Below are 18,650 nucleotides of genomic sequence, written 5' to 3'. Positions count from 1 at the left end.
TCAGTCTTTTCATTCAAGTTTCTCTATCCCTTTTCCAAGAAATTTCAGTGGTTTAGAGTGTAACTAGTTAGGAGCCGGCCTTATCTTGAGATTCACTCCATTTTACAAGTAACCCACAGCTTAGGAGTGTACAATGTTTTCTTGAAATGTTAAGTTTTGTCAAACTTAACAAGGGTGCAATTTTAAGTGATAACAGTAACCTCACTGAGACATGCAGCAGTTGCAAGTCTAACATCTTGATGTAGATGATCCATAAACTTATGTTGAACCAGAGCGTGCATTGAGGGTTGCAAGGCCCAATTAGGAAGTCTTCCACACACAAGCCACCAAACAAGAGTTCAGTATGTACACATATTAGAAAAACCAATTCTTCACTTTGCATAACCAAAATCGATCTTCATACCTACCATAAATCTGGATACAAATATTTTCTAAAATATGTCTAAAGTCTAAACTATACAGCTCTTGGAACACAATTTTTTGCCAAAATATACTCTATCATATAGCCCTTTAAAAGAATGAATTGGCCAGTACTACTATATAAATCCAGAGATTTAAATCATCTGCAAAGTCTCAACCAGATGGGAACTCCAAGAAACTCTTCAACAATTGGAACACCCTAAGGAATATGAATCACCCACTCAAATATTTTATGCCAAAGATAATGGTGTCTGCCATCAATTATTTTAATTTTTCCTCCTTAAAGCTTCAACTTCTCGAGACACCTGGGACAATTCACATCTGCAACAATTGCCTCAAGAAAGGATTTAAAAGAAGGCTCTCAAATTGATGAAGTCCTCAACTTAAAGCTTCACATCATTAATACACTTCCCCAAAAGCTCATGGACCAAAATTTTTGAGACTCTCATGTGTTGTCAGCAATAGAAATACTTCCATGCACTTGCAACAAGCTAGACAGAAAAGAAAATGGCTGACAATTCAATAGTTTTCTGCAGGACAATGGGTTCAAGTGACAACAAAATCTGTATGTAGAGAGTTGGAGCTAAACTTGACAACATTGGCCAAAGATTTTTGGTTCTATCTAAGACCTCCCCACAGAGATTCTATTCATGGCAAGGATACAAAGAGCCACGACAATAATAATCTGAACTGAAACAGTAAAATCTTATTGTTTTTGTCAAATATCTTTTCCCAGCTCTATAGTCTCATTTATCATATGATATATATTTATATTGATGTTGATAAGGACAACCCTGAATTGTTGAACATAATAGATGGCTCCAAAGATATTATGAAGATGAAAATATATAATGTTTACAGCAAGTCATGAAATATAAAATTGTATTATAAACCTTTTTCCAATTGCATACAGGCCCTACAAACAATTTCGGCTCAAAATCACTCAAATGTTTGGCTTCAAATAATTACTCGACCTCCCATGAAATTTATGAGCTTTAATCTTTGGCATCAAATATAATATCAGGCCCTAAAAATTTATGTTATGTAATAATATCGAAGTAAAGATTTACCCAATTTCTTTATTCACCACAATATGGAAAAATAAAAGTTTTTCGGAGCAGACTTAAGAAAGCCAAATAAGATTTGAGCCCACATTAAAATATTACTCCAATCATCAGACCACTTCAAGCCACAAAATAATCAATCTCATCATCATACTTAATCTATTTTCTTAGCCAAAATATGTCCTCCAAATATCATAAATCAATAATTTAATTTTTCCAAATAAAATATGAAGCCCTCATTGTCTGCATTGTTTCCTTACTGCTAATTATGAACTCCATCTTGAATCCACCTTAAAGCTGAACTGGGATTGCGCTCAATTCACCAAGTAGAACCTGAAGGTTTCTGTTCTCACGATCTTGAATAGAAGATGAATGTTCGTCAAATTCTGCAAGAGAAATCACAAATCCAAGCATTGCTCAAATGAATTGGTGCTTTCCTCTTTTAATGCCCATCATTGTGTCTCTTATGTTTCTCTTCTATGTATCTTCATCTTTTATTCTTTTATTCTTTTATTTTTGAAATGTCCTTTGACACTTAGGATAATAAAAGACCCCTTTTAAATATAAAATGACTTATTAGTTTAATAGTCGATTAATTAACTTGAATCGTTTGGCATTAAATAAATATCCAATCGAACTGAGAAGACCATGTGTGATATCTTGCCAGAATGCTCTTGGTGAGATACTCTAAATCCAATACTGGAATAGTCAAAAGACCAAACCTTGCTTGCTTACTGAAAATAGTAAGTACTTGGAAACAACTTCAATTGGCTTGCAACCAGAATTACTCTGTAAAGACCTCATTAGCCTGCATGACCATGGCGGAAAGGGGTAAGGACACATCAAAAAATGAAGGGCTAGAAATAGGGTCATTATGGGAAACACCGAACATTTCATCGCAACCATCTAAATTTCTCAATTTCCTTTGTGATTTTTTATTGAATCTTAAATTTCCTTGGGATATCAATCATTTCTCATCACTTAAACCTCTTACATGCATGTTTTAGAACTTCAAATTTGATCCTTATTCAAGGATTGAAATTCCAATTTTAGGTGGAAGTGTATTTTCTCAAGGTTGGAACTTAATCTTTTAGGTGGAAATGAAGCAAATTCAAGGTTAGAATTTCACCATTTAGGTGGAAATAATTTTCATACTCAGAACTTTTCATCTTGGACTTAAAACTCTTCTTTTTCACTTTTTGGATTCTATGTTGCATTATGAAATTCCATTGCCCTTTATCATTTTCTCACATTTCCCTTTAAATACCCCATTAAAGACCTGATTATCTCTTGGATTTCAAGTTACTTCATCTCTCCTTCTTTGGATTTCACATTTTCGCGCAACATTTGTAGGTTGAGATTTCTAGATTTAGGTCGACATTTCTTGGGTTGAGGTAAAAATTTACAGTTTTAGATGGAAATATGCACTCTTTTCCTACTTTTTACTTAAGATTAATTTTAAAATTCTTTTCATTTCTCACTAAACACTTCAAATTTCTCCTTATCTTTACTTATCAGACTTGCGCTCCCACTTTAGAATTTCCATCTTGAATTTAAATTGTAATCACTATTCTGAAATTGTTTCATCTTGCTTGCTCTCTTTTAAAAAAAAAATATCGAGTAATTTGAGAAGGAACAAAATAGAGTAGGCATGAATGAGAGGAAGAGAACACTAAATAAGAATTTTAAGAAGCTCAACAATTTATTTCTCCTACTTCTCCATATCCTAAGAAGCCTTCTTAATTTCTTAAACTTCATTAGCCATAGACTGGTCCTTCTTTCTAGCACTATCTCTAGTTGTTCTTTTAGGACTAGGAGTGATGCCCTTAGGAGTGATGACTTGCTAGGCAACTTTTACCACTTTCAATTCTTAAGTAATGAATCTCATGATGAGGTTGATGACTTGCTCACTTCCTACGGAAAGGACTTAGAAGTCAAAACTACTACCACAACTAAGACTAGGCCCACAGTGACTAAACAACTGAAAATAAGAGATCGGTACCCATTTGCGATGGGGGATGTGTGAAAAGGTCACAACAGTTACAAAAGATGAAAACACAATTTACAAGGACCTTTTAGACAACTTCACAAGCTCTCTGCCAAGGACATACACATGGTTCTAGGATGACAATGCAATGGGTAAGCGCCTTGTATGAACATAGTACAATGAACCATACAAAAATTGCTAGGTGACAAGTATAATGTTCTATAGGCTGAATTTGTTGAATGATGCTAAAAAGTAAACTCTAGGACAAGAAGGAAATAACATGAATGATGAGATAAAGCAAAGAGTTGCTTGCAGGGTCCATGATATGAAGCTTCCAGTTTGTACAAAACATTCTTTTCCGAATACCTGCACACATAAGACTAGTGATGAAATGTTGGGGTAGTTATGTTCATAGGTTTGCACAGCCAAAACCCCATTTTAGTGTTTCCACCTCCGCAGACAGTCTAAGAGTGACTGCAATAAAAAGGCAAAAGAGATACAAAAAAGAACAATGGAACAACGATTTTACTAAACTAAATTCAAAGAAATCCACAAATATAATATCCCCTTATAAGATCCTTTCGGGTTTGGGACTGATTTCATATATTTCAATTGCAAGAGACTTCTTTCTATTCAAACTTGTGCTTAAATGAATTTGGAGAGTGGGAAATGCAATGTTATTTATCTTGATAATACGAAAAGATTAGATTGCCCAAAAAATCTTGTAGAATGATGGTGGTTTCTGTGATCAGCCAATGTTAACATTATCGACCTTAACATGCGAAAACTGATCAAGCTATTACACACACACACACACACACACACATAGAGAGTAAGAGTTACAATGCCTTCTTTTAGGATAACTTGTGAATTTGGGACAATTACCTTTCAGCTTTAATTGCAAGAGTCTTGGTTATTACTATGAATTATGATACCTGACATCGCTTTGAATTATGCAATTGATAGGATAGATATTTATGTATCATAGTATTACTATGCAAAGAATAATATATATATAGATTGAATGTTGACCAGTGCTATCTCTGACTTTTTTGTTTGTGTTATAGGATGATTCGTTTCTTTGTTCCAGTGGCTCTACCTGAACACAAAAAATTATATAGTAACACCCTTGAGAAACATGGACTCTCGAAGCATGTTCAACTATGCTTTGTATGTTCATAATAACTTTATCTTGTATTTTATTTTTCTCTAGATGTGATATTTTCAATCTACATAGCCTATGATGGTTAGTTACAAAATTTTACTAATGTACTTAAATTCATGTTTTGATTTATTATTTGCCATAGATTGTCATGATTCATACACGCCATTTCAAAGATCAATTTGATACTTGTTTCAATATTCACTTCACTTTACAATATTGCAATAAAGTTTACATATATCAATATGTGTCAAATAAAGTTGGAAAACTGAAACTTGGCAAAAACTCACCATACCCACAAAGATCTACTCATAAACATAGAACATTCCTTGAATTTCGTTATAAAGACATTTTTTTCAATTCAGTAACGAGATGTGTACACTAAGTCCATGATTAAGTCAAAAGTGTTTTCTAGTAAATTGGATTGATTTGAATGCAATTTGTGTATAAAATTGTATCCTTGTAAAAATTTATATTATAGTTTGATGTTGAGTTGCTTTTTGATTTTTCACTTAAGTGACTTTATGCACTATATAGTCTAATTTAATGTTGAGATTTACTTTAATATTTTATTTTAAAATATTTAAGCAAGGTTGCACGGGTACATGGGTACGGGAAAGGGAACGGGTACGAGTACGCATATTTTTCAAAATAGGGGACGGGGGAACGTGTGTATGCCTAATTTTTTCTATATAATTAATATTTTATAGAAAATATAAAAATCAAAATATATGTCATGAGTCATGACATTGAGCATTCAAAACAAGAAATTTGAAAATATGAGCCATAAGTCAAATTATAATATATATATATATATATATATATATATATATATATATATATATATATATATATATATATCTGTGTGTGTGTGTGTGTGTGTGTGTGTGTGTGTGTGTGTATATATATGCTATTGCTGAATGTTTAATGTTTAAAGTATTTTTCATAATAGGGGACAGAGGTACTTTGGTATGTCAAACTTATTTAAAAATTATACTTTTATATTTATAAAAAATATGAAATTATGAGTCATGACAATGGTTTCTCAAAACAAGAACAATGATAAAGTTTGCAAATGTAATGTATTGTTTTCAGTTTCAGATTTGCTATATTTTTGAAATACATGATAAATGCTTAGATGCATAACAAAGAAGGCAGACTTTAAACATGAACAAGAAGATCCTAAATCATATGACAATGACATATTGCAAAAGATAAAATTATGACTTGAACAGTGATAAAGTTTATTGTTAATGAGTATCAAAGTTTCAAATTGATTTGGTATTGAATTAAGTTTGATAAACAAGAAGCTAATATAAAAATAAAAAACCAAAAACAAAAATCAGAATCTTAATCAAGGTCCTTGGCTATGATGCTCTCCACCGAGTACCCAGTACGTGGGATACATGTACCTGGTATTTGGGTACGTGGGTATGAGTACCAGAGGTGTGGGTACGAGTACCCGTGCAACCTTGTATTTAAGTGAAATGTTACTTTTTGAATATATTTACACATAATATGTAAACTATATAGTATAAATATTGTATTTGATCCCTATAAGTAATTTGCTCAATATCCAATCAGAAATGTGCCAAGCAGAAAACTTAAGTGATGCAACTCCATTAGACGTCCTTTTTGAAAAAGAATACATGTAAATGCATCTATCAAACCCAATTTTGGCTTAGATATGGGAATGCATGCAAATGCATTGCTTACTTAAAACATGCAATGACATTTAGAGAGTGCAATTTCCTTGTAAGTGCAAATACATGACATGTAGTCACCTCTCAAGACCCCAATTTTGCACTACATGCATTTTTGTTGACTTTTGAGTGTGATTTTGGCTTTGTGCACATGCAAATGCCTTCCAAGACCACATTTTTGTTCTCTTGGAATCCAAAAACATCCAAATGGATGTGTTTTCCTTGCATATTTAAAACATGCAAATACCCATTGAGAGTGTGATTTGCCTCTTGCACTAAAAAGTGTGACATGTGATTGCATCTAGAGAGTCTGTTTTCGCTCTCCAAGTAAAAGCGTTTGGACTTGTTGCATATTTAAAACATACTATTGCATCCCAAGACCACGATTTACATGGAAGGCATTCATTCTCACCAAAAACGTCACATGCAATGCCCCTTGGAGAGTGTGATTTAGGTTAAAAACACATGTTATATGCATTTGCCTTCATTGTTGTCCTCATGCATTTGGAGTTGGAAAGCCCGATTTGCTTCATCCAAGGAGGCATTTCATGCAAATTCATCTCAAGATCATGTTTTGCCTTGAAAGCATGTATTCTCACCAAAAACATGACATTTACTAGCACTTAAAGACTCCGATTTGGACTTGGGAAGCAAGTATAGGCATTTATCTTTCATGTGTTTGGCCTCCAAGATCACAATTTGCTTGTCAAAGGAAACAACAATCATGTCTTAGGGCCTTATAAACCCGATTTCACATGAAACGTTTGAGGGAAGAGGACTTGCAACCACATTTGTCCAAATGCTTGCACATGCATTTTCCCTTGGAGACCACAATTTGAAGCTAAACTCTGAATTTTTCAAAGATCTTTGGTTACCATATGCAAACACACTTGAAGAACCCGATTTTAAAGAAGACAAGAACATTCTAACTTCTCTTCTGTCATGTCCCAAATTCTGTCATGTCCCAAATTTTTGGCCCTCCTTAGTGACAACATTTCTAGCAAGGTTGGTCTATTATCTAGTTCCCATAGGCCAGCAGAGCATAGAGGGAACCAACCCAGGGGCTTTGAGAGTCATGCATGAGCTTCCCAAGTAGTTTGGAGCAGTAGACAACAGTTTCCTACAATTTAGGAGGGATTCCTAATTTGTAGGGATTGACTAGGAGTGGTCTAGGAGGCATTTGGAGACCTCGGCGAACGTTTTGGAAACTTAGAGTGCATCTCCTATTTTTTTAGGAGGCATTCCTATTTTTTAGGAGGAATTCCCAGTACAATGACAGTTCTCTCAGAGGTGCACACAGTAGGGGAGAGTCATTGGGACTCAATTTTGGTTGATTCAGGCAATCTCCTACTTTTTAAGAGCATCCCTAGATTTTAGGGATGGACTGCCAGTTGACCCATCTTGTTCGACATTAGTCATAGACAGGTGACAAGGTCAGATTCATGTTTGATTGGTTATTTTGGGCCTTTTGGGACCATTTGGGAAATATTTTAATATATTTAAATATTTCCTAAGTTGGTGATCAAATAAATTAAATAAGGTTAAGTTTTAGCCATTTTGGAGTAATAAAGGGTTTTTTCATCTGGATGTGCATCCTATGGTGTGATAGCTCGGTTGGAAAGGTCTCAAAATTCTCTAAATCTTTCTCTTTGGTCTCAAGGCATTTCAGTGAATGGAATTCTATCTATGAGGAAAAAGGTCATTTTCTAGTAACATGACCACTTTAAAATAAGAAATTATAACATTTTCACTACACAACACCAATTGGAGACACTTAGGGTTCGATTTGCAATTGAGAGGGGGTTATAAGGAGATGGAAGCTTCATTCTAAGATCATCTTTTGCATATTGAAAAACTTGTTTTTGTGAACTGGCTCTAAGAGAGCAATTCTTCATCTGGGACGCAAACCCCAAGTTCTGGATTGGCTGGGACGTAGCCCTCAGCAGTTATTGGCATTGGATTCTTTAGACAGTGTGCATTGTTATCAGGGATAGAGTACGCCATTCTTTATTGTGGATTCAGGTTGCAGATTTATGGTTTCAGCATTGTAGACTGATTCTTTCAGCTGGGATGTGATTCTTGCAGTCTTAGGGCTGTCATTTGCAGCAGTTTGGCATCATTGTTGGATTTAAGCTCCTTGGAATTGCATTGGATTTATTATTTGGCTTTATAAATCAGAAATCTGCCTGGTACGATTTATAGCAACTCTGATTTGACTCTATGCTCTTATTTATTTTCAGTCTCCTCTCATGTTTATTGTTCATTATTCATTACTATTGTGAAAACTATCAAAAAACACAAAACAAAAAAAAACAAAACCTTCTGCAACTTCTGTCTATTCTCAAAGACCATCAAAGAAAGCATAGGAAGATATAGTTTATTAATTTAAAAGCTACAGCAGATCACCAAAGGCATCCATCAGGGATCTTTCAGTGGTATCAGAGCCTGCATCTTGCCAACCTGTAGGGTTTGTGAGAAATTGTCACAACAGATTTTGGCATCTGGGTATTGGATAAAAAGTTTTGATACTTCATTTCAGCATCTGGGTACTAGCTAAAAAGTTTTGATAATTCATTTTTGCATCTGGGTATTGGATAAAAGGTTTTGATAATTCATTTCAGCATTTGGGTACTGGCTAAAATTTTTTGATAATTCATTTTGGCATCTGGGTACTGGATCAAAAGTTTTGATAATTCATTTTAGCAGTACAGGGTTGATTTTTGCTCTGGCATGTTAGTTTCAGTTGGTCAGCGTGGTAGTTCATTATGGCAAAATTGTTAAGAGATATAACCCTGTGGAAAGAATGGGAATAGTCACAACAAAAATTCAAGCGTCAATTGCAGCAGTTCAATGATTCTATGTCAAGGAAATTTGGACATGCTAGTGGATCATCATCTTCTTCTAGAAAGGATCCATTGCCACTAGACAGGAAAACGGAAGTAATTAGCATACTTGAGGAGTATAATACTCTTCCTCAATATGTTAGGGAGAAGTTTCATTTCAAAGATTACATTGACATGCATCCAAAAATTTGTCATAAGGTTAAGCTTGCAAAAAAGGAATACCATGCCATAGTTGATGATATGTTTTCATGTGAGAAAGAAGATTTGTGTCAACCTATCCATGTTCATGATAAAAACACCATAATGGATCAGTCCCTTGCAGGGTATGCAGAAGAAAGGCATGAAGATGTGTTATCATTTGAGTTGCAACCTATGAAAAACAAAAATCAGTCATCATGTGGGATTCCTAAAGAAGAAATAACTCTAGATCAGGAGGAGACACATAGCACACCATTGATTCATCAAGTTGATCACAAAATGGAAGAGATTACAATCATGGATCAATCCATTAGGGATGCTGAAAGCATGTCTCCAAGGTCTGATACCTATTCTAATTTTTGCAACAGTAGCTCTAGTCATGTGGTATCATCCATTTCACATGAAGGTAATGAGTTTGTTGAGTCTTCCTATGATGGTACTCAGGTTAAGTGTGTTGCACATGAGATTTATATTGTGGATTCAAACCACAAAGGTTTTGATTGTGTTTACCCCACCTTGGAAGATGTGAAAAAGGCTCAAGAGACGTGCAATGGATGGTCACATAGAGCTAAGAAGGCCAAGATGCTTGCTGCCCGAGCAAGACAACACTCACAAGAGGTCAAGGAAAGATGCAATCAGCTTGATAATGCAAGAAGACAAAGAGAGTCATACATTAGATCCTTATTTCTTCCAAGGGAAGAAAGTGAGGATGTTGAGCATACAAGGGAAGAGCTTCTTGAGGTAAGGCCACAAGAAGAGCATGTTGAGATTTGTGAAGAGGAAAAGAATTATGATTTAGAAAACTTAGTTTGGTCTAGTTTGCATCATGAAGTTTATGACATTCCTCTTTTAAGAGCCCCTTAAAGGCTCCAAACAATGATGATTTTAGTTTCATACTTGATGGACCAGCCACAAGTGTTATTTTCATTTGTGTGGAATCGAACATTATTGATTCTGATTTGGTTAGTCATGCATCATCTACAATGGAAGGACAATTGTTAAGATCATATGAAGCATCTTTTCTTAAAGAGATGATTAGGGTGACTAAGAGGCTGTTTACTAAGAAGATATTGCATTTTGATAATGTTTGGTTTGTTTGGCATACTACACCTTGGAGTTTGTTAGTAATGGAAAACATATCAGTTATGGAGATACAGGTATGGATCAGATTTTGGGCAGCTAAGGCAGTTAATGGGACATGTTATATTCGTTGGAACACACCCCATGGACCTACACCTTTAGAGGAGTCACCTACCTTGGAAGGAGAGGCAAGAGAAGACTGCAAAAACATTATGGAAAGGTATGAACATACTTCTGATTTTCTGACTTCGAACATCAATTCTCTTTCATCTCATGAGTCAAACTTTGAACTTTGGGTTGGTTACATTCAAGTTGGGGTGTTCAAGTGTGAATTTGATCCTTCCCTACCAAGAGTTGATGATATATTAAGTTGCATACCTAGTGAACCAGCCACAAAGAGCCTGTCTTTGTTGAGAATTAGAAACATCTCTCATTCATCAATGGGTTTATCACCTCTTCCATATGAGAGGGCAGCGATGTACCTTTTTATTGAAGATTCAAACTTTTTAAATATTACATTGGGCTTTCAAGATCAAAATATAAGGGACTTCATTGGTTACATGGTTAAACAAAACATTTATTTAACAACCTTTAATGAAGGCACACTAAATTGTGGAAATATAGGTAAAGTTGCAGCAGCTGTTTGGAAGATTTGGAAAAGTATTCAACAAACTTTCCTTGCCGATGATTGGCTCATTTGTGAATTCCTAACAGCATTGTTTGTTGGTAGTAATTGTGGCTTCATTTGGAGTAAAGTTCTTAGTTGGTTAGATGAGGTACAGTTTCACAACAGCAACATAATGAGTATCAACATGCCGGAGGGATGGGTCAGTGCAAAGATTTTGGGATCTTGGTATCAACATGTGTTGGGCATTTCTTTAGTGGATTCATGTTGAGTTGCTTCACTTTTGGTATACAGATGTTTACATCAGAGTAGCGCAATGGTTGGGTGGAGCAACATTTCTCAGATCGATATGGGATTTAGGAATTGATAATCCTACAATCTTGGGTACAAATGACATATGCTTTGGTTTTTCTCATGATGGCATACATACTTCATCTTCGAGTTTGTCATCTACATCCATTGATATGGCAGTGGTATCCTTGTTCTTTGGTGATTCCATAGTCTTCGATTCCTTATGGACTAGTGGCTGTCCAAGCTGGAATCATTTACTACTTGACTTGGCATTGACCACATCCATGATTCAATATGAGGGCATTGAGGAGTGTTTCTTTGGGACAATTGTTGTTTGGCATTGGTATGATGACGTCTATGATATCATTCGAGTTGCTGGTCAGAATTATAGCAGCATTGTTAGGTGGTCATGTGGGTTGGAATACTGGTTTATGGGAGTTCACTTTCACACCTTGCTAGTCTGCTTCATTGTATGTATGTTTCATGGAGTGCGGTTGAGATACTTCTTCATCTCATTTAGTACATTTGGTATTTTGGTTTGGGATCCGAGCCCTGGTCTCATTGATACATTGGTGCTTCAAGGTCCTAATGAATTGCTTCACAACTTGTGGTTCACTAATATTTATATTAGAGTGATGAAGCGTCAACATGGTGGTTCCCTTTTGAGGCGGATTTGGAATCTTGGAATCACTTGGATTTGCAGTTCAATAGTTGAGGATGTGGAAGCCAATGTAGGCTTACTAGAGTTTTCGCCTTTAGTGTTCCAGTTTGGTTCTTTCGAAGAGCAGTTCATTGAAGAGTTGACAGAGTTGGTACAGTATTTGATTGCTCTTCCTTCAGGGGGTTTTCATGAGGTTACTTGTTTGGGTGCAATGCAGGACAGTGTTTCTAGAAGATGGAACTACAAACCTTCCAGGATGGCTTGGGACCTTGGGATCATTCTTGGTTATGGTATGGACTTGCCTAATGTTTGTGGAGTTGGATTGACATTGCTTGAGGACAAGCAATCTTTGGGAAGGGAGAACTGTCATGTCCCCAATTTTTGCCCCTCCTTAGTGACAACATTTCTAGCAAGGTTGGTCTATTATCTGGTTCCCATAGGCCAGCAAAGCATAGAGGGAATCAACCCAGGGGCTTTGAGAGTCATGCATGAGCTTCCCAAGTAGTTTGGAGCAATAGACAATAGTTTCCTACAATTTAGGAGGGATTCCTAATTTGTAGGGATTGACTAGGAGTGGTCTAGGAGGCATTTGGAGACCTCGGCGAACGTTTTGGAGACTTAGAGTGCATCTCCTATTTTTTTAGGAGGCATTCCTATTTTTTAAGAGGAACTTCCAGTACAGTGACAGTTCTCTCAGAGGTGCACACAGTAGGGGAGAGTCATTGGGACTCAATTTTGGTTGATTCGGGCAATCTCCTCCTTTTTAGGAGCATCCCTAGATTTTAGGGATGGACTGCCAGTTGACCCATCTTGTTCGACATCAGTCACAGATAGGTGACAAGGTCAGATTCATATTTGATTGGTCATTTTGGGCCTTTTGGGAGCATTTGGGAAATATTTTAATATATTTTAATATTTCCTAAGCTGGTGATCAAATAAATTAAATAAGGTTAAGTTTTAGCCATTTTGGAGTAATAAAGGGTTTTTTGGCCTCATCTGGATGTGCATCCTATGGTGTGATAGCTCGTTGGAAAGGTCTCAAAATTCTCTAAATCTTTCTCTTTGGTCTCAAGGCATTTCAATGAATGGAATTCTATCTATGAGGAAAAAGGTCATTTTCTAGTAACATGACCACTTTAAAATAAGAAATTATAACATTTTCACTACACAACACCAGTTGGAGACACTTAGGGTTCGATTTGCAATTGAGAGGGGGTTATAAGGAGATGGAAGCTTCATTCTAAGATCATCTTTTGCATATTGAAAAACTTGTTTTTGTGAACTGGCTCTGAGAGAGCAATTCTTCATCTGGGACGCAAACCCCAGGTTCTAGATTGGCTGGGACGTAGCCCTCAGCAGTTATTGGCATTGGATTCTTTAGACAGTGTGCGTTGTTATCAGGGATAGAGTACGCCATTCTTTATTGTGGATTCAGGTTGCAGATTTATGGTTTTAGCGTTACAGATTGATTCTTTTAACTGGGATGTGATTCCTTGCAGTCTTAGGGCCACCATTTGCAACAGTTTGGCATCATTGTTGGATGTAAGCTCCTTGGAACTGCATTGGATTTATTATTTGGCTTTATAAATCAAAAATCTGCCTGGTACGATTTATAGCAATTCTGATTTGGCTCTATGCTCTTATTTATTTTCAGTCTCCTCTCATGTTTATTGTTCATTATTCATTACTATTGTGAAAACTATCAAAAAACACAAAACAAAAAAAAACAAAACCTTTTGCAACTTCTGTCTATTCTCAAAGACCATCAAAGAAATACAAGAAGATATAGTTTATTAATTTAAAAACTAAAACAGATCAGCAAGGGCATCCATCAAGTATCTTTTATCTTCTTCCAGATTTTGCTCATTGCTCTCCAAGTAAGTGTGAGGATTCGACTCTACTTGCATTTCTTGCTTATTTTGCTAAATTGTTGCATTCTTTGGCTCTTTGTTTTCCATTTGTTCAGATGTGGCCCTAGTTTTTTGCATTAAGTTATTAAAAGCTTGAAATCTTTATCTTTGTTGCAAATGCAAAGCTCTTTCATCTCAAAAACAAAATTGCATGCAAAGAAAAGTTTTGGAGTTGTCAAATTTTGAGTCGAAGCAAGAGGTATGTCTTTCTATGTCTTTTTTTTTTGTTTTTACTTTTTGTATATATCTTGTTGTTTGTTTTGGTCTATTTTTGGAGAAATCTTAATGATTTTCACCCAAGAATGCAAGTACATATCCATGCTTTCTTCTTCCGTATTCAATCCATTTTCCAAATGCATTCCAACTCTATTTTCCCACATATGCAATTGCATCTTCCAAACCCGATTGCATATTTACCACAACTAAAAAGTGATGCATTTTTACCACTTGTAATCACCTCTCATATACCTGAATTTGGTGAAAGGCCACACTTTTAAATACCAAAATTATCATTTTGAACATATCCATATGCATCCAACTTGCATTGTTGGCCACTCAACACAAAAGTCCCGAGACAATCTCCTTGCAAAGAAAAACAAGTCTAAGCTTCTAAAGGCAAAGGTTGTCTCAAGAATCCTTGTTGATTCTGAGAAGACCATATATGTTGAGATTGAAGAACCTCTAGTAGATAAACCACCCAAAGAGCTTCATTGCATTGATTACAAGTTCAACAAAATTGAGCCTAGGAAATAATCATGGTTGAGGTGACTACAGGATGCTCACGATGCACTCTCTAACTTGTTAAATAACAATAGTGACCTCTAAGAGAAGAAAAATCAGTTGACACAAGAGAATGCTCCTCTTTTTGAGGTCATTCGCTAATAATCCTTGCAACCCATGGCCATCACATCACAAACAACTAAGGGGAATCAACGAGCTGAGGTAAGAAAGTCCTGGTTTGAGAAGATTATCTCAGAGGGATTTCAATTGATTAAAGATGTGCCCAAACTCCTTGAATGTATGAAAGGTGTTAAAGAAAGGCTCCATGATATAATTACTTCTTTCAATCAAGAGATCAATACCTTGAAAGAAGATTTGGGAACATGGGATCAAATGAAAAAGGGTGATTTATATGTCTTGGTCACATACAACATCATTCCATCCGTAGATATGTTCTATGAATACCAGGAACTCATGCATCATAAGGCATAGGTGATGGAGAAGCTTTTGACAAAGACACAAGGAGCCCTAGAAAGCTACCAAGCCATGGAAATAGAGATCATGGGAAATCTAAGACAGATGGGATGCAAGGTCCTCACCAAGGATGACAACTTGTTCTCTGGGGAAGAAATAACTTCAGAGTTCAGTAATAGAGTTAATGCTGAATTTTATTTAGAGGATTTTGGAGCGCATACACTGAACAAGTTTGCCACATATAAATTTGCGAAAAAGAGCTTGTGGTATTCCATTACAGAAAACTACTAGGTTGTAAAAATAGGACATGCCAACGCAATCGGGGTTGGCATCATTTCACAGAAAATGAAGATTCTAGATCTTCCCATGTTTCATGATTGTATTGCCAAGTATAAAAGGCTTTTGTTGACAATCTATAGGATTGAGTCAACTTTTTCCATCTTTTTCTTTTAGTTTTGAGCATTTTCAGCTTTTAGATGCAGAAGATAGATTACATGTAATCACACTTGCATGTAATTCAATTACACGAACCTTCAATGCATGTAATCCAAAAAATATTATTTCCTAGTTTTACCAGGTCAACATGGTTGAGTTCCTTCCACTTTTTCCTCCTTTCTCTCACCTCTTTTCCTATATAAGGAGTGCCCCCCCTCATTGTAAAAATCATCATTTATTTTATGCAAGAGAGCTTTGCCAAACTTGTGCAAGCATAACTTTGATTGTGTAGTATCAATTGGGAAGAAAAGTGAATACAAAGAAGCAATTGGATTTGAGGTTTTGATTGGAAGCAATTCTGATAGAGAGAATTAGAAGCTATGATTGTAATTTGTGTCTATTTTCTTTGATCCATATTACTATTATATGCTTATTAGAGCGAGTGATTAAAAGAAACAATTGGAACTGAAGCTTTGATTGTAGGTTATATCACTGTGATATTCACGCAATTTGTTAAGTTTATGTTACTTTCATGTCTTTGAGCTGAATTAACTTATAGGATTATAGCATAGAAATCATTTACTCCTGGAAGTCTTTGCACCCCAATGGTAGTGATTTACTTTTATAATGCAGAACAACTGTACTTAGATCCAAGACTATACGCTTTCAATCAGCCTTTGAGTTGGTGTTGGTTTATTGGTATCACTATTTCCAATTCCTAGATAGAAGTGTAGCTTAGAGGTTTTTTTCTTGCCAATTACCCACTCCGTGAGTAAATAGATTCTTTCCTAAAACAAGAGGAAATAATATTAGTAACACCCTTCAAAATACCTCCAACTTCTTTCTTACCTTGAGTTGATCCGAAGAACAATGAGAAGGGGGAGCCTTCCCTTCAAGGTAGGAGAGACATTGTCTCATATACTATGGCTGGTCATGCTATTTTGTAACTAAATTTGAACAAATTGTCGATTGCAAAATATCAACCCAACAATAGTTATGAGACTAAGTTGATTAAATGAGGAAGATAATAATGTTCAGAGGAAGAATTGTTTTAAGTTTTAAAGGGATGTCATGTGATAGAGGGAAATTTTTTTAACTTCAAAAGGAGGTTGCATCATTTGTCCTTTTGTGATGATCAAAGTTGTCTCTACTTAGAGGGAGTCCTTGTGGAATCTCAACCATTCTTATACATGCTAGAAATGCATTCTTTTCTAGGATAAGTCTTAGGTGAGAGCCCTTGTTACACCCTCTACAAGTAGGTATGGTGGAACACCCTCTGCGACTAGGCATCGTGGAAATGCATTCTTCTTTGGTTGAAGTTTGAGGTGAGAGCTCTCATTCCACCTTCTGGGAGTAGGCACGGTGGAAATGAATTCTTCTCTAGGAGAAGTCTGAGGTGACAGCCCTTATTCCACCTTTTGCGAGTAGGTATGGTGGAAGTCGTCTGTGACTCCATGATTTTAATTTTATGTGCTTATATGGTGAAAAATGTTATGTTGAGATAACATGTTTTAAATGAGAATCTATCTATGTGATGAGAATACTTTTTGTTGCAGCTATGTGTGCCTTCCATACTAAAGAGCTCTCTCTTGCTAAGAGGGAGTGTTAAATATTGTAGTTGTGATAGAGATCTTTATCTCTATTTTGTGAAATAGATATAAGATCATTGTAACCATTATGGTCACCTTCAGCTGAAAGAGTCATTTATAATAATATTATTAAAGAGATGTGTCATGTGTTGTGTCATGTTGTAATGTCCCCGTCTGTGGCAAGCTTTTACAGATGATTGAGTCAGTTCATTACTGCAACCCTCACAATTTGACAGGATGATTTAGAGTCTTGGTTATGAACTTACTATTTTTAGTAAGTTTATTTCTGGGAGTTGCCATATTTGGCAGTGTAGATGGTGGCATTGGCAGTCAATCATCACCTGCAGCGGATGGATTATTTATTGCTTGAGCTTATATTCATTAGTTCATTCTTAAAGGCGCATTATTATAATAATGTCATTAAGAGATATTATTAAAAGTTATGTTGGAAAGTTTCCAAGGTTGAGTTCTTTTCTTTTGGGAAACTTTTTCCTATAGGCCCCAAACATGAAGATTCAATGGCTCGGCTCAACTTAAAATAGTAGGAGCCACTTTAACCTGTTGAATCAAGGATTGATGGATCCTCTTATGAAAGCCCTTAGTCCCTCTCCTATCCAGGGGAATAAATCAAGAAAGGGGATTATAAATATGAGCTCATTTCATTGGAAAAGCATCTTGATCATTTGATTATCTTATTTTGCTTTGCCATTTTTGTGACGTTTTCCTGAAGTTTTGATTTTCTATGCCCTTGCTGATCTATAAGGGTTTGAAGCTGATTGTGTTTTTCCACAACTAAGGTATTGTGGTTAAGTCTGGAAATTATTCTAATAGAATTATCTTCCATGTCTATTTTTAACTGTTTCTTTGGAAGAAGAGATAAATGCTGAGAGAAATTGTCTTGGAATTAAGAGAATTTGTTGCTGCTCTTAATCTATCATACCTGCAATTTTAGTTGTGAGACTATTGCGCATAATTTGGGGCTGCTACCTACCTACTTATGGCAGTGTTAGATGTTATTTTGGCCCTGTTATTCTTTATTGGTGATTGGCGGCTATTATTATTACCCTGCAAACTATTATAGACGTCTGTGATTCATCTATTGGAGGTTGCAGTTGAATCATGGCAGGCAGCATTGGAAGTTAAGGAGCCTGCATCTTGTTTTAGAGACCTACGTGTCAACATATAGCCCTACGATCTGCTGCAAGTGGCTACAATTAATGTTGGAGAAGAAGACATTGGGGAAAACAATAAAAATCAGGTTCCATTTATTAGTAATTGTAAATTTCATCTACTGCAACTGTTACTAAAATTTTGCACGTGTAAAATTTAAGTATGAAGACAAGGAAAGTACATAAATGCCATTCATTTCACAAAAAATAGAAATACCCTTGTATTATTCATTTTTCAAATATACAACTGATATTTATAAGAGAGTGAAACGAATTGAAATGCTGAAAGGAAACAATCTCACACAAGCCGTGTGTATAG

General features: G+C 35.7%; 1 protein-coding gene across 1 annotated transcript in view; it reads left to right on the top strand.

The window, feature by feature from the left end:
- The window catches only part of LOC149531119 (uncharacterized), a 255,267-nt gene that overhangs the window by 215,691 nt on the left and 20,926 nt on the right, over nt 1-18,650 (top strand). Inside the window, exon 8 of the mRNA XM_089808559.1 lies at nt 4,539-4,641. Coding sequence (XP_089664685.1) covers nt 4,539-4,641 — 103 coding nt within the window. The remainder of the gene's footprint in view (nt 1-4,538; nt 4,642-18,650) is intronic.

The sequence above is a fragment of the Cupressus sempervirens genome, chromosome 11, assembly GCF_028749045.1.
Source record: "Cupressus sempervirens isolate cs-2001-9-10 chromosome 11, ASM2874904v1, whole genome shotgun sequence".
NCBI classification, from domain to species: Eukaryota; Viridiplantae; Streptophyta; class Pinopsida; order Cupressales; family Cupressaceae; genus Cupressus; species Cupressus sempervirens.
This window is presented reverse-complemented; position numbering and strand designations above follow the sequence as displayed.